Source organism: Mytilus trossulus, chromosome 7 (assembly GCF_036588685.1).
Source record: "Mytilus trossulus isolate FHL-02 chromosome 7, PNRI_Mtr1.1.1.hap1, whole genome shotgun sequence".
Lineage (NCBI taxonomy): Eukaryota > Metazoa > Mollusca > Bivalvia > Mytilida > Mytilidae > Mytilus > Mytilus trossulus.
Genome location: NC_086379.1, coordinates 63,808,794 through 63,832,896, shown reverse-complemented (window position 1 = coordinate 63,832,896; position 24,103 = coordinate 63,808,794). Strand labels below are relative to the sequence as shown.

Sequence of the window (24,103 nt, the reverse complement as noted above, 5' to 3'; positions counted from 1 at the left end):
GTTAATATATGCAGTTTGATTATTTTTTTTGCTAGTTTTGCAACTTATGCCTAAGAAAAAAGAGATATTTGTTGACTGGTTATATAATATAAATGTTGTGTTAACTTCTTTATCCACTTTATTCATGCATTTGTTTTACAAAGTGCAAACCATGTTGAACGTATGAGAATCTCTGTTGTAAATTTGTAGGTTGTTATTGATGCTGAATGCCCTTTGATCCACAACATTTTGTCCATGCAACAAAAGAAGTTATTCAGACTGCTTCTTGTGGTTTATTGCTGTTCATGTACTGAATTTGTGTCATGGATGGATACCCCTTGTCTTTTGTTTTTCTAATGTAACAATAACTGTGTGGAGATTTCTTGTATATAACTTAATTGACAAGAATTTTTTTTTTTTATTGTTTCATGGTAATACAAAATATCCAATGAAATCAGTGTCACTATCACAGTTAACAAAGATCTACTGTGTTTAAATGTTACAGTCCAAATACAATTCAGCACTTTGTAGTGTTATTGCCACACTTTAGCTATCATCAATATCCCTGTATTTTAGAGGAGCTGCCTGGCAGGTCGTCATCATGGCTCGACGAACTCTGAAATGTAAAAACAAACAATAGTATTAAATATGAATTCACATCTCAACCCTACCTTAAATATTAACATTTGGAATGTTACACAATTATTTCAGTTAACTGTGAAGTTTGGTACCTATTAAAACGTTTAAACCCGCTGAACCTGTCTTCAGTCAGAAACCTGATGTTGTTCAGACGTGTTTCTGGTTTCTTGTTTTAATATAGATAAGACTGTTGTTTTTCCTGTTTGAATGGTTTTACACTAGTCATTTTTTGCACCCTTTATAGCTTGCTGTTCAGTGTGATCCAAGGCTACATGTTGAAGACTGTACCTTGACCTATAATGATTTACTTTACAAATTGTGACTTGGATGGAGAGTTGTCTCATTGGCACATCTTATATCTTTAAGTTGTCTTCATGACTTCGTAAACTCTGAAATGTTACAACAAACTTAAGTACAAAATGTACTAAATCATTAAAATGTATGCACAAAACTCAACATGACCTTTAAAGTCAACCGGTGAATGTGAAAACCTCTCAACATCATTTAGAAAATATGACAATTGTCCCTGATTACCATTCTGATGAGAGTTGCTAGTTTGAAAATCCGTAATTCCCATTGAAAACAGCGTATGAATATTTTCTAGAAAGAGGATATTACATATTTAGAGAAATATGAGTCAGCTTAACTAGAAAGTCTCATATATTTTTCATTTACTGTGGATTCATTTATTTTTGTGGGTATCAATTTTCTTGGTTTCAAGAAAACTTGTATGTTCGTGAATATTTAATTTTGTGGTTTTGCCGAGGTCTGCATACAAGCCTACTATTGAACATTTGTCATTTGTTGAACATTTAAATTCGTGGTTTACCTTTACCCACAATATCCACGAAAGTTGGTATCCAACGAATAATAATGAAGCCATAGTAAGCCATATAAACCATTTTTTTTTTTAAAAAGTGTCCATGAAACTGGTTTCTACTGAAGTATACTTAAAATTGAGACTGGAAATGGGAAATGTGTCAGAGACAACAACCCGACCATAGAAAAAACAACAGCAGAAGGCCACCAACAGGTTTTCAATGTAGCAAGAAATTCCCGCACCTGGAGGCGTCTTTCAGCTGGCGCCTCAACAAATAAATACTAGTTCAGTGATAACAACATTACACAATTATGTAGTGACAGAAAGATCTGGTTACATATGTGTTACCTTTTGCACAAATTGAGGATTGACTGCTATTTCTCTATCCATTTCCTTCAACTTTTCATCTAACTGGATACATTTTTGCATCTACAAAGAAAAAGTATATCTAGCAGGAAAAAGATATTTTTAGTATATAATGCGGAAACAAAATCTACTCATAACTATTTTTAATGGATGATTGATATGTTTTTCTTTAAATAAAAGTGGATATTCAAATCATCCTTTATTCATACAATACTGTTTGTGTTGATGTATGCAAAAATAATTCAAGTTTGAGAAACCTTTCCCTTTGACCTATAGTTTAATTTCATGCATAAGTCTTCCTTTCCTGTCACCTTTTAAGTTCCCTTTGACCTATAGTTTAATTTCAGGCATAAGTCTTCCTTTCCTGCCACCTTTAAAGCTCCCTTTGACAATAGTTTAATTTTATGCATAAGTCTTCCTTTCCTGTCACCTTTTAAGTTCCCTTTGACAATAGTTTAATTTCAGGCATAAGTCTTCCTTTCCTGTCACCTTTTAAGTTCCCTTTGACCTATAGTTTAATTTCAGGCATAAGTCTTCCTTTCCTGCCACCTTTAAAGCTCCCTTTGACAATAGTTTAATTTTATGCATAAGTCTTCCTTTCCTGTCACCTTTTAAGTTCCCTTTGACAATAGTTTAATTTCAGGCATAAGTCTTCCTTTCTTGTCACCTTTTAAGTTCCCTTTGACCTATAGTTTAATTTCATGCATAGGTCTTCCTTTCCTGCCACCTTTTAAGTTCCCTTTGACAATAGTTTAATTTCAGGCATAAGTCTTCCTTTCCTGCCACCTTTTAAGTTCCCTTTGACCTATAGTTTAATTTCATGCATAAGTCTTCCTTTCCTGCCACCTTTTAAGTTCCCTTTGACAATAGTTTAATTTCAGGCATAAGTCTTCCTTTCCTGCTACCTTTAAAGTTCCCTTTGACCTATAGTTTAATTTCATGCATAGGTCTTCCTTTCCTGACACCTTTAAAGTTCCCTTTGACAATAGTTTAATTTCAGTCATAAGTCTGCCTTTCCTGTCACCTTTTAAGTTCCCTTTGACCTATAGTTTAATTTCATGCATAGGTCTTCCTTTCCTGCCACCTTTTAAGTTCCCTTTGACCTATAGTTTAATTTCACGCATAAGTCTTCCTTTCCTGCTACCTTTTAAGTTCCCTTTGACCTATAGTTTAATTTCATGCATAAGTCTTCCTTTCCTGCCACCTTTTAAGTTCCCTTTGACCTATAGTTTAATTTCATGCATAAGTCTTCCTTTCCTGCCACCTTTTAAGTTCCCTTTGACCTATAGTTTAATTTCAGGCATAAGTCTTCCTTTCCTGCCACCTTTAAAGCTCCCTTTGACAATAGTTTAATTTTATGCATAAGTCTTCCTTTCCTGCCACCTTTTAAGTTCCCTTTGACCTATAGTTTAATTTCAGGCATAAGTCTTCCTTTCCTGCCACCTTTAAAGTTCCCTTTGACAATAGTTTAATTTTATGCATAGGTCTTCCTTTCCTGTCACCTTTTAAGTTCCCTTTGACAATAGTTTAATTTGATGCATAAGTCTTCCTTTCCTGTCACCTTTTAAGTTCCCTTTGACCTATAGTTTAATTTCAGGCATAAGTCTTCCTTTCCTGCCACCTTTAAAGCTCCCTTTGACAATAGTTTAATTTTATGCATAGGTCTTCCTTTCCTGTCACCTTTTAAGTTCCCTTTGACAATAGTTTAATTTGATGCATAAGTCTTCCTTTCCTGCCACCTTTTAAGTTCCCTTTGACAATAGTTTAATTTTATGCATAAGTCTTCCTTTCCTGCCACCTTTTAAGTTCCCTTTGACCTATAGTTTAATTTCAGGCATAAGTCTTCCCTTCCTGCTACTTTTTAAGTTCCCTTTGACCTATAGTTTAATTACATGCATAAGTCTTCCCTTCCTGCTACTTTTTAAGTTTTCATCCAAGTCTTATCATGATTTTTTTTTTTTTACCTCTTTGTCTAATTGCTGTAACATTGCTGCACTTTTATATTGTTCAGGGTTGTCATGAAAACGAACCATTCCATCTTTTTGATTTATTGTGGCATATATTTCTCCATCTTCAATCTAAAGAGTTAAAACCAAAAATTTTATAATATATGTATAGAACATTTCATTAGAGATTACATATATAACATTTTGACATATAATTTTCATTCTAAAAAATTGAAAAAAAATTATCTGCATAAAATCTGTTAAAACTGTATTTGGCATTTTCATTTTATAACATTTATATGTGTAGCATTAGTATATCTGCTTAAATTTCACAATTACTCATGATCAAATCTTAAGGTGGTACCTAACACTACAGGGAGATAACTCTGTAAAGTCAGTGAAACATTTTAATTACGTTGTGTTGTTAAGGACATAATAAGCTTCTCCAAGATCAGAATTGGTGTTTGTCAAACTGCTATATAACCAGTGTATTTTTTTATATTTCTGTTAAAGGGTCAAAGTAAATACTTTGTCAAAATTTTATCAAAAATAAACAAGCCAAATTGATTTTAGTGAAAGTGTTAGGTACCACCTTAACTTGATGTCTTTTGATTATTTGTGTAATTGAGTTGCTTTCTCATTGACTCATGTCTTCTTTTATTCATGTCTCAAATATTAATTAAAGTAGAATATTTCCTCAATCCACAAATATAAATGAACCAACAGTCAACAATCTTAATGGTGATATCAATAGAAAAAGATCCTCTTGAATAATTTAATTTCTTAATTCTGTTAACAACATAAAAGTATACTGACTCACCATATGTAAAACATATTTCTCTGCCTCCTTGGGACCAGATAGCTGTACCCTACTAGCCATATCAGACAGGGATAGAGTCAAGAATGTCTGAAATAATACATACTAGTGTTGGATAATCGGTTGAAATTACCAACCGATTATCTATTACAATCGGTTGACAGCAACCAACCGACTATCGGTTATAATCGGATCATAATATCTTGTCCTTTTTTTTAAAGGAAATTATGTATTTAGTCCCATTGTACATGTCTTATGTGTACATTTCATATCATTGCAGAGTTTATATATTCATATTTGATCTTTTGTTTCCTTTTCATATTCTTGTGTACTAAATTATAATCCTGGTACCTTTGATAATTATCTATTCAGCAGTTAAAACAATGAATTGTCTTGATAAGAATCAAGATTCATATTGAACATATTCTATCTCATAATTACAACATTTATTACCAACAGTGACACTAACATTTCTAAATTTCAATGGTGTAACTCACAAAACAATTTCAATAACATAGCTGTATGAACATTTGAATGCTTCTAATTAGGAAAAGATATATAAAGTTTTTAATTTTTAGAAATTTAAAATTAACACAAAAAAATAAAATAATGCATTTGCATTATAAGATATACAGTATACACAGGGTATTAAGCCATTGTCTGTTAATTCGTGAAGAACGCTTTTTTTCACTTTTGTGATCATTAATTTCTGTCAATTGTGTCATTTGTACGTCTGAACTTATAATTGTAAGAATGCGGAATTATTACATAGTTGAACCGTATCCGATTCGTGATTCTTATATTTTCATAAATGGCGGACAAATTTCTGAAAATTTACAACAATAAACGGTTTGGCAAACAATTTGGAAAGGAATATGACGTTTTTGATGCAACTCATGGATAAACATTTCTAAAAGGCAATTTGCAACACGTTCTAATGAAGCAACGAAATTATTTTGTCTAAAATCAGAATGATTTGTACCGCTCTCAAGTAACAAGTACCGGTAATGAAAGAAAGTATTTCATACAAAATTATTAATGTTAAATAACCTTCCATCAATCTGCAAATGCTTTTGTCACGTTTATAAAGAAGGAAATTGGTTTATTCTTTAATTATTGGATGTTTGACATTGCTACTGTCATCGACTGGTTAATATTGTTTGACTGCGCATATAAAATGCAAACCGTAAAACAGACCGGAAGTTGACAAGCTAAAGGTCCGGAAACTTAAACGACAATCGTTTGAACAAAATCCCAATCGATTATCGACATCGCAAGGCCCAACCAACTGATTTCCGACTTATTCCGATCATCGGAACAACACTAATACATACAATTGATTAAATATATTTTTAGAAGTTTTGGACTGTAACTTCATTATTTTAGGTGTTAAAATTAACAATAAGGAGCCTGTAATTCAGTGGTTGTCTTTTATTTATGAGTTACATATTTGTATTTTGTTCCTTTTTTTTATATAAATAAGGCCATTACTTTTCTCATTTGAATAGTTTTACATTGTCATTTCGGTGCCTTTTATAGCTGACTAATAGTATGCTGTTTGGGATTTGATCATTGTTGAAGGCCGTAGAGTGGCCTATAGATGTTAATTTCTGTGTCATTTTGGTCTCTTGTTGACAGTTGTCTCATTGGCAATCATACCACATCTTCTTTTTTATATAATAAGTTTTATTGATAACAAAAAGTTTCATGGACTTTCCACTACTACAACAGAAATCTATATTTAAGTTATTTTCTTTTTTTTATCTATAGAACAATCTTCAAAGTTGATTGTGCACTCAAATGAATATCTATTTAATACCATCTACCATAATAAGTCTAAAAATATAACAATAACACAAACCTTTGTAAGTCTCTGTATATTTTTCTTGTATAATGATGTAAGACACTGTTTTACTAGTCCCATGTTACTATCCTGTTCAAATACAACATTAGTTTTTAATAATAAAAACCCTGAATAATGGTATGAAAAATATTAAAAGTTCCTTTAATTTACATAAGGATGAAATAAAGATTTTTTTAAGAATCAAAGACAAATAAATTTTGTTTCTGTGTAAATACATAAAAAAAAACCTAACAAAAACCCAATAAGTCTGCACAAATCTTAGAAAAGAACCAATCAGTTTAGATACCCTCAAAAGAGACAATATTTCAAAATACTATGAAAATTGATATATACCAAGGAAACTAAATGAAATGATTTGCATGTGATTTCATGCAAATGAAATACAAGAGTTACCTACCCTATTAAATGTTTCCTGATGTTTTCCCACAGTGTTCCGTAACTCTGATGGATTATTAGTTGTATAAGATGCAGCAAGATCATGATATGGCTGGCATAATGGCTGTAAAACACACAAAATAATTTAGATTTCTACTTTTCAATTTAAATAAAATACCTAAAATATATCTAGGACTCTAAAGTGCAATGGTACTCAATAGTGTGAAGTTCACCCTTAAGTGTGATGGTCTACGCTAAAGTATGATAGTGTCTCATGCTTAAGTGTGATGGTCTATGCTAAAGTACGATAGTGTCTCATGCTTAAGTGTGATGGTCTATGCTAAAGTACGATAGTGTCTCATGCTTAAGTGTGATGGTCTATGCTAAAGTACGATAGTGTCTCATGCTTAAGAGTGATGGTCTATGCTAAAGTACGATAGTGTCTCATGCTTAAGTGTGATGGTCTATGCTAAAGTACGATAGTGTCTCATGCTTAAGTGAGATGGTTGTTTGTTTGCTGATGTACAATGGAACAATAGGCTAAAACATTCAAGTACATAGATGGTAAAAACAAGTCTTTTTGCAACAGCTAGTATGCTAAGGTATTAGAACATATTATGTGATACGCTTTATGATTTACTGTTCCTCTTAATTGTATCTAAATTTAAAGATTTGATGCTAAAAATGTCATGAAGTGTTTATTGTTTCTAGGAGCTTCTTTTATCGCTTACTATACATTATAACTGTTGCTCATTGTTGAAGGATACTTTGACCTACAATTGCTTTCATCCATAAATCAGTTGGTCTATGATTGATATATATATCAATGTTACGGTATTTGATGAACTTAAAAAGTTTCACTTTATAACACTTACCTTTATGTATCTAGCAACAACAGGGGATGTATATTTTGGTAAATTTGGTACCTGAAAGATTATTAAAGAACCTTTAGAGTGCAAGTTAACATAACTAACACCATACATATAAAACAAGCATAGAGACCTGATGGCAAAGATTAGTAAAGAACCTTTAGTCAGCAAGTTAACATACCCAAAACCATACATATAAAAAGAAAACACTCATAGAGACCTGATGGCAAAGTTTAATTATAAAAAGAAAACACTCATAGAGACCTGATGGCAAAGTTTGATTATAAAAAGAAAACACTCATAGAGACCTGATGGCAAAGTTTAATTCGATGTAAGTTTTAAGACAGTAATATTGTCTTATCCATTTTTATTAACTGGGACCTTGATCTTTGACCATGTGACTTCAAAATCAATATGGATCTTACTTTCATATTATGTGACCTGAAGTCCAAATAAAAGTTCAATCCAATATATTGTATTTCATTTAAGCACTCTGAACCCTTTTTCTTCAAACTTTCTGTCTATTTTCAGTAACTTTGACCTTGATCTTAGGTATAGTTTAACTGGGAAGGAATCAGCGGAGGACATTTGAGCACATTGATAGGATATTTCAGCGAAAAAAATAGGATGTTTGAGCGCCAAAGTAGAACCCATTTGAGCACCAGAATTTTTATCCATTTCAGCGATAATTAAAATTGTCAAAGCCCATTTTTGCAAAATATTTTAACCCTTTTTAGTAAATAAATAATATATAATAAATTTTAAAAAATTTAATAGACTCAAGACAGCACAATATAAAACATGTCCATTAAAATACAGCACTAATAGACGCAAGACAGCACAACATAAAACAATATGAAACTTTTCAATTAAAATACAGCATTTATAGACTCAACACAGCACAAAATAAATCAATACAAGACTTTTCAATTAAAATACAGCACTAAAAGTCTGTTCTAGCCTAGAATTTATAACCTAGAGAATGTACGTAATGGGCTCTAGACATACCCCCTTGTACAACACTGTTCATAGAATTGCATAAGGAACTGCCCTTTCTCTTTTAATATCTTGGTTCGATTGTGGTGCACATTCCTCTATAGTTCGTATCTTCATATATGTTGTTGTTTGTAATAGTATCGAGGAAAACATAAATTGCTTGGTGACAACTATAAAATTGCTCATTATGATGGGCAAGTAAGTTGAGCATTATTCAACCAGGTAAATTTTTGCTAAAATGGGCTATCGAAAATACAGGAGAGCGGATTAATCCGGCGCTTATATTGGCTCTAATGATGGCACTCAAGTGTCCCCTAGTAGTTTTATTTTTTTCGCTCAAATGTCCTGATGGAATAAAGAACAAATAAACAAAAGGTATATCCCAATTCTATTTTTCATCTTGAGAGGATGAAAATCCTTCAAAATGACACCATATGGTATGTCACTCTATTTATTATTTTAACTTAACTGTCCGAAAACTTTATTTCGATGCAACACCTCAATTTTGTTCAATTTGCACATAATTTTGTAGTTTTTCTTAATTATAAAACATATACCTGTGTACATAAATTATCAAGAATACCTATCAATTACAAGATTTGCTCAATCTTAACTAACAAGAAATTGTAACTGGATAGTATTCCTATTTAACTTACCTTTCCATGGACTATAAGTGCTACCAAAATATACTTTTTATAAGCCTCTAACATCACATGACTGACTGCCATACTTGGTGTGGTAATGGCCTGTAAACAAAGAAAGACTTTATTTTAAAAGCTGATGAAGCTTGTACTAACCTAAGAACTAATGTATCTTTTCTTAAATACGACAATTCATATTTTTTTAATATACCTAACATGCTCTTCAGTAAGTTACATACATACAAGAACTTCAGTCCAGAGGTGTAAATTATCTATGGTCATCCTACTAACACATCATCTATTATATATCAGTATTAACCAAACATAAACACAAATATAAAGTAATAACCCTTGTGTGATGATTTTCAACTTTTTAAAGTTTAATTTATGCAGTAGTTTAAATTTCATCCAAAATTTAAAAAAAAAATGTTGTTTAAAATGGACACACAGAATAATAAAAGACTTATCTCATCAAAGTGTTTTAACATGAAATATAAAATTCAAAGACATATCTTACAATTTCATAGAAGTACAATGCTCTATCATTGTTTTTCAGTGCAGTGTAGATCATTCCTCCATAGTAATAGTACAGTAATAAATCTTTAGCATCAAAATGGCCACCCTGAAATAAAATTATATCTATTCGTTGACATCCAAGTACTGTTAATTCAGACATTTTGCGTACCGGTACATTTTTTAAAAATTTTGCTTGTTGAACAATGAACACAAATAAGAGATCTATTATTGCAATTGGGGAAACGCATCATATATATAATACATGTGTATTATTAAAAAAACAAAAATGTGAAACCAATACTGTCTCTATTTTTCACAATGATAAAAATAGCCCTAACAAGAATGTGTCCATAGTACATGGTTGCCCAACTAACAGTATCATTCTCTGTGTTCAGTGGACCGTGAAATTGGGGTCAAAACTTTTAATTTAGCACTAAAATTAGAAAGATCATATCATGGGGAACATGTGTACTAAGTTTAAAGTTATCAAACTTCATCAAAAACTACCTTGACCAAAAACTTTAACTTGAATCCAAATGAACAGACGCATAGATGAATGAACAGATGGACGGACGGACGGACGTACAGATCAGAAAACATAATTCCCCTCTTCTATCGTAGGTGGGGCATAAAAATTTAGAAAATGCAGTTTGACATCAAAAAAGATTATTTCATTGACAGCAGTGAAATATGTCATTTTATATAAAATATAAATTGAGTATCTCTCTAACAATTTTAGCTATGAAAAACACACAGTTTGATTTTATACATGAATACTATTCAAATTCTTTTTGTTTACTTTTACAATTCTCTATTTGAAAAAAAAATAATTAGCTTTTACCTCTTTACTTATTTCATTAATTTCCACATCAAGGAATGGTATTGCTGATGTCATGTTCTTTGACAGTAAACACAACTAAAATATAGATAAAAAGACATAATTACAAAGTCTTGTGTAAAAAAAGACAATTACAAAGTCTTGTGTAAAAAAAGACAATTACAAAGTCTCGTGTAAAAAAAGACATACTTACAAAGTCTCGTGTGAAAAAAGACATAATTACAAAGTCTCGTGTAAAAAAAGACATAAATACAAAGTCTTGTGTAAAAAAAAACATAAGATGTGACAAACATAAATACTAATAATTGATTTTGTCAAATTGAATATTTTTACCTATTAACCCATAATCAGGTTCTAGGATAATATTTCAACTGATTAACCAGTTAAATATATCTCAAAAGACCTTGTCTACAATACTTTATGAAATCATGGATATGTAATATGATGCATTGAAGTTTATCATTCCTATTATAAGGATCTTGGTGATGTTCAAATTTCCGTTTTTTTCGTCTTTTTGTCATTGTATATCTTTTCAATTGTATAGTTTTTCGAGATGGTATCTAAAATGATGGAGTTATTAATGACATTTATAAGTTTTAAAAATCTTTTTCCTCCTTCTATATAAACTGGTAAATAGCAGAGTAATGATCGGGTAATTATGTCTGTCCTATTTTTTCGTAATTTTTTTTGTAAAAACTTATGCCATTATTTATCTCATTTGAACATGTTTCACATTTCTCATGTCTGTCCCTTTCAACCATATTTATTCAAGCATGACCATTTCTCTTCTCATTTCCAAGTTACCTGACACAGATCTGCATGAATTGATGTTAACTGAGCTGGAAATAACTGAATCTTATCAATGGCATTCACTAATAGTTTGATACCTCTCATTGGCTGCAATAGAACAATGTACATTATTCTATAAATAAAACAAGGAGTATCATTTAGATTTAAAAATAAATTATGATATGTGATTATAAGGCACAATGCCATGCTAACAGTAACACTATTACATTTTCATTCAGTGAAACAAATAATCTAAGGTAAAACCCTAAATCAGGGGCCGATCCAGCCTTTTTAAAAACGGGGGTTCCCAACCCTGGACAAAGTGTGTGTGTGTGTGTGGGGGGGGGGGGGGGGGGTTCAATTATATGTCCCCATACAACTGCATTGCTCATCCAAAAAAAAGGGGTTCCAACCCCGGAACCCTCCTTCCGGATCCCCCACTGCTAAATTGTCATTATTTATAAAAGTTCAATTCAAAATATTGATTGATTGATTGAAGTTTATCACCACATTCAGCATTTGTGTGCTGTTATGTTTTGTGGTGGTCAGTTTTTATTGGTGGAAGAAGCTGGAGTGCCCAGAGAGAACCAAGACCTTCCGTAGGAAAACTGACAATCAAAGGCTCTGTGTTGAAGGTCGTACATTGACCTATAATTGTTTACATTTTTTTAAATTTTTATTAGGATGGAGAGTTGTCTCATTGGCACTCACACCACATCTTCCTATATCCAATCCTTGTCAATTAAGATTGTACTCAAGTCTGGTAAAATTCTTTTAAATTTAAAAACAGTATTAAAAAGTAAGCTGTATTGTGCTTTCAAACAAAGGTTATAGCTCTTCATTTTTTTACTTGGTCTACAGTACTCATATCCTACATCCACTATTGATGCTTTACATCTAAGAACAATTGATAACATTTGAATTAAGTGTTTAACCTGTTTCTTTTCTACCAAATTCTGTGTAAATCTATGACATAAATCTGCAACTGAAAAGAAAAAATATGTTTTTAAAATATTATCACAATAAGTAAATTATGGTACAAATGTATATATAAATGATCATGGGAGACAATTTGACATTTCAAAAAATGAATCCTAAAAATAAATTATTTGATATCTTAATGGAACTTTTATTAACTAGAATTCCAGGAGTGAGGGTGCAATTTACAGTTTTTTTCTATGACGTCATGTTTTGAGGGACCATGCATATGTGACCCTTACTGGTGGACTGATTAATAAAGATACTTGTATAAAACTAGATATCACTGGAATCAGAATGTTCTCTAGTTTATAATGAAATAAAAATAATGTGTACTTTTAATATATTATAAAAACTTCATCCAATGAACATGGGGGAAAAAAGGTATAATTTTAACATAAAAAACTTGAAATCAGGTCAAGTGCACACCCATGAAGACATGATCCATGCACATTTTTCATAATCAAAACTGTATGAATTTTGTAGGTTTTTACCTGGCCTTTCAAAAAATCTGGTTTCAGGGTACGGTTTCCTGCTCCGAAAAGAGCTACAGTGGCTGCAAATAAGTTTTCAATTTTCACTGCTTAAAAAACAGACTGTTTACAGTGTTGTCTCCCCTCGAAACATGTTTATTTAATATAATTTTAAAAATTATTTCAATCATTCAACCTGTTTTAATTGAAAGCTAAGTAACTAATTTTTACAATCAAATACAAAAAACATGATATTTTTTCACCAAGTAAGTAAATAAACAGGGGTTTTCCTCCATGGTTATTTTTAGACGGGGAATAACCCCTAGTTTTTAGTACAAAACTGTTTATAGCACCCTGATTTAATAGATAGCAGAAAGCTTAACAAAAGTCAGCTTATGTACCTCAGAAGCATGAAAACCAACTCATATCCATTTAATATTTTTCATGTTCAACTAATCATAAAAAGAAATTACTTTTTCGTACTATATCTTAGTAAAAAGGCAAAACATAGATATCAGGAAAATTATAGCTTAATTCACAAAACTCATTCAGAGTGAATTTTGTCAGTAAGAAGATGATTAAATATATACACATGGAAAAAAATATTGCAACACCAAATTGAAATTGAAATTAAAAAAACACTCTTCATTTTTTTGTGATATAATTTGGTAAAATAGAACTAGTTAAACATTATTCAAGTATCACCTGAGTTTAATCAATAAATATCGACTCGATAAGTTTTTATCTGCACATGCAGCTACTGTACCTGTAGCAAAACAGATGTTTTTAACCTCATTGTTTTCAACAGTTTAAATAACCAAGTTTTTTAAGTTATGTGATTGACACCTTGTAATGGGTCCTTGACAACTCTTATCTGCAGCAAGATGGCAGATTATCAGCATAAGAGAAGCAGGGATGTCGCTGTAACAACTGAACGTATTGTTGGTCATCACCATTCCACTATAAGTCGTTTTATGAATAAAAATCAGGTTCTAAACGCTGTTAAAGACCTTCCGAGATAATGAAGACCCCCTATACCATTTGCTAGGGAAAATCAAGCATAATGAAGGTTGGTCAGAAGGAAACCTATTGGATACAAGACAATCCTAAAAAGAGAGTGGTGGCCATATAGGACCCTTTTAACAAGAACTGTTCGAGATCGACTCATCGCTACTGGTAATCGTGCGATAAGACCATTTCGGATACCTTAGCTAACGAACAGACACACAGTTTTCCGTATCCAATGTAGTGCAGAGCTCGCCAAAGTTGGAAATTAGCATTGTGGAGGAAGATCCAATGTTCAAATAGAATTCGGTTCATCTTCCTTGGCCTGATCGTAGCCCGGATTTGAACCATATCGAGCATATTTGGGACACTATTGGGCGGAAAGTGCGCGAAAGGACACCCCAGTTCAAACACATCACGAAATTAACAATGCCCTTCATCAGAAATGGTTGCTGCTACAGTACTACCTGTGACTTTATCTTATTAATGGTGGCCATAAAAAATATGTTCACCATGGTGGCCCTAAATGTTCATCATCATACCCCCTGTTGCTTTTTTAATACACAAGGTATTACTCAAAAACTAGTCAAGGATAAAGGGAAATCTTGAATGCATTCAAGTGTTAAAATTATATAACTAACAGGTCAGGTGTCTCAGGTAAAATATACATGTATGTGTTTGTCAAATTTAATAACTATGACTATGACAAGAAATTCAAAAATAAATTGAAATAATAAAACTAGTTGAACAAACAGCTTAATTAAAACATAATTGTCCCCTGACTATTAGTTTTGATATTATACCTTTTAAATAATTTTTGATCAATTTAAGTTATCTTTTGGTAGTGAAAAATAAATGAATATCATTTTCAAATATACTGCAAACATTTACAATGCCTGCCTTTTTCTATCGACAAGGTGTTTCTCAAAAAATTATTTTCTAAAATCAAAATGGTTTATTATTGTAGATAGACTGATCTGCATTCAATATTATTTAACAAATGATAAAGATTGTCTTTAGGACTCATACACTAAATAAAATTTAGGCAATTCATTATTTCTTTATTGAATAAAATATATTAATAAGTATTAGAAATATTCATTACAACAAAATTTGATAATATTTTTATTTTCATTTGATATTTTAAACATGTCAGATCCATGTTTTAGAGGTTAAGCATTTCTTTTACTTTTTGTTCTTGGGTTAGAGACATTATAATGAGAAGGTAAATAATTTTCAAATGGATTATTTCAAAGTTGTTTTGTTAATTTTACAATCAAGGAATAGGTGTTCTTCATTGACCTTGTCACAAAATGGCACAGTTTACACATTCTATCCTTTCTAGGAATTTTATATTGTCCACTATTTTTTATTTCCAAAGTATGAACAAAAATTCTATACCTATTGACACAATCAAGTTTACAGTTTTTATCAAAAGTTTTTATTTTTATTTTTTTCTTTAAATTCATTTTTATATTAAGGACTCTAAAAGTCTTAATTCATTCAAGTCCCTGCAATTAAACTTTATCTAAAAGGCCTAGGTTGATTGAAATATTCTTTGTAAATGTATACCAATATTATGTATCATGCCAGTCCAACACTATTGACAATATAATACACTGGAAAAAAAAATGATTTAATTAATAGACCATTAAAGTGTCACCATCTTTAGAAGTGCACTATTTTTCTGGAGACAAATTTTGAAAAAAAATTCATTATGATTAGCATTTTTAATGAACATTTATCAAAATTTGATGATAACTAGGTGGGCATTTGGAAAATAAGTCTTTTCAGTGACTGTTTGTGCACAACTCTTGTTTTGAGATTTGAAGAAAATTAAGATAAACAAAATTAGTTTTTTCCTAAACCATATAATTGTCCTTGTAGTTTTCCTGAATAATATTAGATGTTATCAAAATTTATTGTAAAAGGATTGATATTGATCATCTTATTTTGTTAAGAAACAAAATTGTTTAATTACTTTCATTTTTTTAATTTAAAATATCACTTGCATGATTATTAGTTATTATTAAAAGTAATAACTCATTTAATAATGTTAACAAATAATTGAATACAATGTACATCATGTACATTTATATAAACCTTTTTACTTAAAAAAACAATTATTAAAAGTCTGTTTATTTCAAATGCTAGTCAATAACTCTATCTTTAACTTTTTGCCATTTCTACTCAAGATTCTTACTGAGAAGAAATTAAAAGAATAAGAAACAAAACATACAAAAATAAAAAAATAAAACCTTAAAAAATTACAAAATTAAATAAAATTAAAGACAAAAAATAATAATAAATTAACAGACTAAAACAATATTTTATTCTACATTTTCCCAAAAAGGTGAAATGTCAAATTTAAAAGAAACCAAGTTACCTGGGGTACGTCTAAACACCGCTCAGGACCTCCTGAGTGCACTCAGGACATACAAAGTGCACTCAGGACCCTTTATAGTCATCGTATCTGCACACAGGATGGATGTATATATTCTTTATACGCTTCTTATTTTAGAGTTAACTTTTGGTAGAATTTGAAATGGAACTTAGATAGATATGTTAATTCTTATAAAATGATGAGGGCACGTGTCACTGATTACACAACCACTGAGCCGTGAATTATCCAATCAACAAAATTGATTGGATTATCTTTATTGCTGATGATGATTTGTATTGTTATATCAGTTTTACCTTTCACATGAATTTGCATATAGAAAAAAAAATATCTCATTATATATCTTTATTCTCATAAACCAAAATCCATGGGACAGAGATATTATAAACATTAATAATATAACATAAAGTCAGAATTAATACAAATGTATGATCTACAACTGGGAAAATATGTCCAGCTACATGTTATATAAAAAACACATTATGCATGTATACAATATTATATAAAAAAAATTATTTAACAATGTTTCCCCTAAGAGTCCAGCTGTTTATTAATCAGTTTAATAAATTTGCACAAATGATTCAACATACTGATGTTTCTAGTATTCATGAAATCATGAAATTTCAATATGTTAGGTCTATTTAGATAATATGGTTTCAAATTTTTTTCTCTATCATGACTAAATTTCGAACAATTAAAAATATAGTGGAATTCATCCCCAATATCTCCTGAATTACAAAGTTATTACGGGCGAAAGGTCCCAATACACCAATCAAACACTTGAAAATTCTAATTTCCAAAATTATCCATTTTATTATCAAATAAGATGACTTATCTTAAGAGCGAACAAAACAACACCTCCATTCATACATTCGTAAACTCTCATTCGATGTACTTTTTCAGTTTATATTTCATCAGTGATAACGGGTAAATTAATTTGTTGTGTTTTGTATTTCACGAATAAAGAAAATTATTTTATAGTCGCTTTTTTCTGTAACAAATTCGATTTTTATTTTTCAGCGTGATTCTTTTCTCTCTCTCTAAATCAAGTTTTTAAATAAACACAATGTTAACTGAATATCAAATTTATAAATTTGTATATCTTTATTCTCAACAAACCATCATACAAGAAAAGACAATTATATGTACAATATTTAGAATTTAACCTTAACGAAAATCTGTGCACGAAGACTTAGTCGTGGTTTGAACGGATTTCGTGTCAATATACTGTCTTCGACATAGTCTTTCTCGCTGTAAAAAAAATCATTTTGTATAATTTAGTTCAGAATCTTACTACGATCTAACTGATATATTGTTGAGAAATAATTATACCCAAAATATCATAATTTTCAAAAAACGGAGACACAAATGGAGACAAAATCATTTTTAGAATTTATTTTCACATTGAAATTCGTTTCTGGCTTGTGAAACTGGACAAAACGGCTTTAATTAGAGAAAAAACTTAATAAATGCGGATGTCTTAAAACATTCGTAATGCTCAAAAATAAAATTCCTGGACAAGTTCGAAAAAATGAGAAATAACATCTTACTATATGTAGGTGTAATACCACCATTGATTTTCCCCTATTAGTCTTTGTTAAATTTGCACTTTTCAAAAAAATGTGCAGAATTTATCTTTGTTTCAAATAAAGAAATACTTGGCATGAGTAAAGATATATCCGGTCCAGTTCTGTAGAAAAAATTTCACATAACATTTCATTGCATATAAGAAAATAACCATCATTGGAAGTTAACCAATCAAATTTCTCCCCTTATTCTATCTGTGTACAAGGTTTAGTCACCATGTATCCTCAAAATTACAAAATTTTCTATAGAAATCACAAATAAAAAATAATGGTGTTTTGAAATACCCAAGACATATGTTTATGACACAGAAATAGTTTTACTGCAATAAAATGTAGGATTAATTACCTACAACGGTCAAATTCAAGGGAATATTATTTTAGACCTACTTTCGTATGCAACTGGATGTGACGTACCATGATTTGGTGGTATTACACCTGTATATGAGTAAGTTTGTTTGAAAAGAACTGCTTTTACAGTTAAGAACGGTATCCATATACAAAACTTAATATTAATTCTTGAAAAGTATAAACATTTATTTCCATTTTCAAACTCGTGCAAAGAATTAATTAATGGTCCAGTACAAGAACGAGTATCAATAGGGGAAACAATCTTCCTCAATAAAATTTAGATTGAAACGCAAAAATCAACGCTTTAAATAATAAACTTAAGAATAAAACTAAAAAATTTATGGAACGAAATTTCAATAAAATACGAAAATCTTAAAACATCGTGATATTCATTTTAAACGTCACAATATTACTTTCCCGCATGGTCACACTGTACGAACAACTCAATCATGATCAGCATTAAAGATAATCCAATCAATTTTGTTGATTGGATAGTTCACGGCTCAGTAGTTGTGTAATCAGTGACATGTGCCCTCTTTATTTTATAAGAATTAACATATCTACCTAAGTTCAATTTTAAATTCTACCAAAATTTAACTCCAAAATAAGAAGCGTATAAAGAATATATGCATCCATCCTGTGTGCAGATACGATGACTATAAAGGGTCCTGGGTGTATTTTGTATGTCCTGAGTGCACTCAGGAGGTCCTGTGCGGTGTTTAGACGTACCGAGTTACCTGTACAGGTAAATTTTAATGAAACATACCAGCTGAAAACTTCAACCCTGATTGATTTTAACAGGTAACATAATTAGATAAAAAATCTACCTATGATTTATGACCCCCAATAAATGGCCAACATCTCAAGATTGAATACCCCAATAAATGTTCACCATTGGATGTTGACCATGCAAGAGGGTGGACATTACTAAGAGGAAGTCACAGGCTGTACTGTACCTTAGCAACAAATTGGTTGATCTATGGCAGGAATCAGAAGATGTTTAGATGCGGTTATCCGTTTGAATGGAGACTGCGCACAAAGTACTAATTCTTTGGCGTATAACGATCAACCATGATGTGAACAGTCATCAGAAGATTAATTTTGAGATGTTTGACATTGTAAAGTTCGACTACAGTTAAAGTTGAAAAATGCATTTTTTTGTACAAAAACACTTCATTTTGTTATTAAAATTGTGGTTATATAAATCATTTTTTTTCAAACTTTTTTTTGTTCGTTTCAATGCCAATGTTATCATAAACTACAAAAATGTATGTTTCAATAATATTATACACATATTTAATTATATTTCATCCCAAAAATGAGACTGATTTTTCAAGTTTTAAAAAATCAAGGCAAAGGTTTAAAGTTTGTGCACTATATCATTTTTGAACATTTGTGTTTCCAGTTGTTAATATTTCATGTAGTTTATCCATTTTACTATATTTGCTGTATCACCAGTGTACATTTAAATACATACCAGTATATATGATACATAATTATAAAAAGAAGAAAAGGTAACGCCTTGAATTAACTGCCAGTTGTTTTGCAAATGTGTCTACTATTTTTCTGAAGTAAAACAGGCTTTTGAATATGTGCCTACTTGTATTGTTCTAAAGGCAGTAAAACAGGCTTTTGAATATGTGCCTATTTGTATTGTTCTGAAGGCAGTAAAACAGGCTTTTGAATATGTGCCTACTTGTATTGTTCTAAAGGCAGTAAAACAGGCTTTTGAATATGTGCCTACTTGTATTGTTCTAAAGGCAGTAAAACAGGCTTTTGAATATGTGCCTACTTGTATTGTTCTGAAGGCAGTAAAACAGGCTTTTGGATATGTGTCTACTTGTATTGTTCTGAAGGCAGCTAAACAGGCTTTTAGATATGTGCCTACTTGTATTGTTCTGAAGGCAGTAAAACAGGCTTTTGGATTTGTGCCTACTTGTATTGTTCTGAAGGCAGTAAAACAGGCTTTTGGATATGTGCCTACTTGTATTGTTCTGAAGGCAGTAAAACAGGCTTTTGTATTTGTGCCTACTTGTATTGTTCTGAAGGCAGTAAAACAGGCTTTTGAATATGTGCCTACTTGTATTGTTCTGAAGGCAGTAAAACAGGCTTTTGAATTTGTGGCTTCTTGTATTGTTCTGAAGGCAGTAAAACAGGCTTTTGGATATTTGCCTACTTGTATTGTTCTGAAGGCAGTAAAACAGGCTTTTGAATATGTGCCTACTTGTATTGTTCTAAAGGCAGTAAAACAGGCTTTTGAATATGTGCCTACTTGTATTGTTCTGAACAGTAAAACAGGCTTTTGGATTTGTGCCTACTTGTATTGTTATGAAGGCAGTAAAACAGGCTTTTGGATATGTGCCTGCTTGTATTGTTCTGAAGGCAGTAAAACAGGCTTATTGATTTGTGCCTACTTGTATTGTTCTGAAGGCAGTAAAATAGGCTTTTGAATATGTGCCTACTTGTATTGTTCTGAAGGCAGTAAAACAGGCTTTTGGAGTTGTGCCTACTTGTATTGTTCTGAAGGCAGTAAAACAGGCTTTTGGATATGTGCCTATTTGTATTGTTCTGAAGGCAGTAAAACAGGCTTTTGAATATGTGCCTACTTGTATTGTTCTAAAGGCAGTAAAACAGGCTTTTGAATATGTGCCTACTTGTATTGTTCTGAAGGTAGTAAAACAGGCTTTTAAATATGTGCCTACTTGTATTGTTCTGAAGGCAGTAAAACAGGCTTTTGAATGCAATAATATTTTACAGTAGAATTATATTGTTTTTTTAGTAAAAAACAATGTATATATAAATGTTCATATTAAAAAGTCTGCATCTTTTGTCAAACATTTTCACATGCTTTTTGACATGTTATGTCATGTCATGACATGATTTGTCATTGTCAGAGATTGGCAACTATGCTTTAATAAAGATTATTTTGTTGTATAAACTTACAACTGTCTGTGGCATATCTAACATGCTCTCCATTACAATTATGAATGAATTCCTGAGTCTGTATAAATAAAATCTCAAAATCTGGTATATTTGGTAAACTATACTTCACACATCTGAAACAATACAACATTGGGCATAACATTATGGTTAGTGTAAGACAATTCGACAGAAATTACATCAATAATCAGAAATAATTTCTACACCAATGTAGTTTGGTATGTTGAGAAGTAATTATATATATATGAAATAGTATCCTATTTGTGATCAGTTTCATTTGTAATATATTTTTAGATACAACTGAAGATGGAAAAGTATTCTTTCGATATCTTCACCAGTGAAATAAAATCGCCCATATAATCAGTAGAAATAAAAACTTTGCTTCATAATGGCATGTACAAATCTACATGTAAGTCAGATCTTTAGTTATAAGAAATTTATCTGTTTTTGTTATAGAAAATAACTGTGGTGGTACAAATTTTTTTTTACTGGTAAATAATGTTATATTGAACATCTTTATCAGGTATTTTGTGATGTCACTGACAGTGAAAAAACACTTAACAAAATAAACCTAAATATGTTTACTTACAATATACCCAAAATTCCTAGAGAATGTTGCTGAATATCTAATGTTGCTAACACATTGTCTAAATGACTTGCATTTTTGGTTAAGGCATCTGCACTTTTTCCAATGAATTCACACAGCTGAGAAAAATTTCCTACAATAGTAGATTAAATTGTAATTTGATTAAGACTTGGAATCGAAACACAACGTTTTTGTGTTTTTTGTGTGTGACACTTCACTATGTGTGGGTTCTAAATTAAAAAGTTGATTGAAATATACAATATTTAAAGCCCACTTACCGGTACTTTTCTATTATTCAAAATCTAAATCTAACAAAATTATCCCAAATATATGCAACAAAGTTCATATCTTTACGAAATAATAATATCTACATGTCATGTAAATGTATATAATCATATAACAGCCATATGCATCACTACTCCTTTCTTGGGCAAAACTTTTCTCCCCAAAGCAACATATTATTAAACTATTTAAAACTATTGTAAAATGGCTGTAGGATAATATAGGAACATAGGAATGTGTCACAGCAAAAAAAAAAAATATCCTTTTAACTGCAAAATATCTGCGGGTAATTATATAACCATCAGCTCAAACCTTAAATGGCAATACTTCACTATCAAATTCTGTTTATGACAATACTGTCAATACTTCACTAGGAAATACTGGCTTTGAAAATATTTTTTAATCAAATTATTTCACAATTAGAAAGAGTACACAAGCATGCAGCATGCACATTTTAGATATATAACTGAAATTCTTTTGTATAGTAAAGAATTTATATATATTATTACTTATAGTGAGTTTCAAATTTGCATAGAAACATTACAAATGGTTTATTATAGATTAAAGAATTGTCTAATGTAGGTTTCATTTTATTATATTAAACTGTACAAATATAAGTAATGTACTGACAATCACTCGTTTTGTATATATATAGTATACACAGGCACATCATGTCGTAGAATTTTTTTTTAAAAAGTCTAGTCTGATTAATAATTTTACAAAAAAAAAAAAAAGTCTCAGCAAAAGGGGGGGCACACGCCCTCTACACCCCCCTTTTGAATCCGCCACTGTGTGGTACAATATTTCACAGGACAATATTTTGTCTTACACAAACACTCCCTGGTGTTGGGTTGGGGATTGTCCTTGTAAATATTGAACATTGTAAATACGTTAGAGACACATCTCCATTAGTCCTGATAGGGAGTGTACCCTCACACCTCTCGAGGTTTTTTTCGTAGGAGGAATTTACCATATATGTGAAGTGCATACATCATTTGTTCATACTACCATTACCAAAGAAATTGAAGAAAATTCTTCAACTGACTAAAAGAATCGTTTAAATTTTGAAAAATGTAAAATATTCATGATGAGGTTTAACATGTTTATTAAAGACAAGAGTAAAAACCTCAAAGGCTGTACAAAACCTGTAAAGGCAGCTGCATATGTGTCCATGGTAAGACCTGCAGTGGAATATGCAAGCACAGTATGGGACCCAACCGCTCAAAATAAAATCAAGGCAATTGAACAGGTTCAGAAAAGAGCTGCACGATTTGTGAATAACAACTACACAGACCGAATACCTGGCTGTGTCACAAATATGGTTAAAAATCTAAAGTGGGAAAGCCTCGAAGAACGGAGGAAAACAAATAGATTGTGCATGCTATTCAAGATCCAGCATGAACTTATAGATATAGACCGTCACCAATATTTGACGCCGAATGATAACCGGACCAGAGGTAAAAACCGATTCTTCCAAGAAAGAACAAGTACAGACACCTACGGCCAATCTTTCTTCCCGAGGACAATCAAGGACTGGAACAACCTACCAACAACAGTTACAGCGTCCAACACCGTTGAGGGATTCAGAGCTGCCCTGAAGGCATGCTCTGAAAGGAAGTAGGAAAACCAGTTGTAAATAATTTTAATTGTATATTTTTTTGCGAACGTTTTAAATGTAATTTGTAAATAGCCAAGAGAAATCTTTCTGTGTTGCCCGACACTGCGTAAAGTTTTCGCCCGGAACCATTAACATTCAGCAATGAATCCGGTTCCTTACCTGGAAGAAGAAGAAGAAGAAGAAGAAAATGATATTTTTTTTTATTTATTTATTTTATGAAATGGGGTTCAAATGTCATGCAACTGTAAGGTTTTTGTTCCCTACAGTTGATTGAATTTAATTTCAATGCTAAAAATAATTATTTCCTATACCTTGGGATGACAGGTTCTGTACTGTATTGACATACTGCTCTAAGACTGAGGCCATAGTCTGTTATAATTTTTGAAGGATTCTTCACAAAATGTTCAATTGTCGCTTACATCAACAAGATA

At 31.1% G+C, this 24,103-nt stretch overlaps 1 protein-coding gene across 1 annotated transcript; it reads right to left on the bottom strand.

The window, feature by feature from the left end:
* Window positions 1–377: 377 nt before the first annotated feature.
* On the bottom strand, window positions 378–24,092 carry LOC134725539 (COP9 signalosome complex subunit 3-like). The gene is made up of 15 exons (XM_063589441.1): window positions 23,984–24,092; window positions 21,776–21,905; window positions 21,190–21,302; window positions 12,391–12,440; window positions 11,471–11,563; window positions 10,670–10,744; window positions 9,830–9,934; window positions 9,328–9,417; window positions 7,682–7,732; window positions 6,829–6,930; window positions 6,429–6,500; window positions 4,571–4,657; window positions 3,769–3,882; window positions 1,787–1,867; window positions 378–595 (listed from the first exon to the last, which is right to left on the bottom strand). Exons 1-15 carry the CDS (start codon window positions 24,036–24,038, stop codon window positions 536–538), a joined length of 1,278 nt encoding a protein of 425 aa, XP_063445511.1. The 5' UTR covers window positions 24,039–24,092; the 3' UTR covers window positions 378–535.
* Window positions 24,093–24,103: the final 11 nt, after the last annotated feature.

Coding starts and splice junctions, on each gene's coding strand:
- LOC134725539 (XM_063589441.1), bottom strand. CDS start 24,038: ATGGCCTCAGTCTTAGAGCAGTATGTCAATACAGTACAGAACCTGTCA. Junction 6,931..7,681: donor TTGTTGCTAGATACATAAAG/GTAAGTGTTATA, acceptor TGTGTTTTACAG/CCATTATGCCAGCCATATCA. Junction 4,658..6,428: donor ATATACAGAGACTTACAAAG/GTTTGTGTTATT, acceptor GTATTATTTCAG/ACATTCTTGACTCTATCCCT.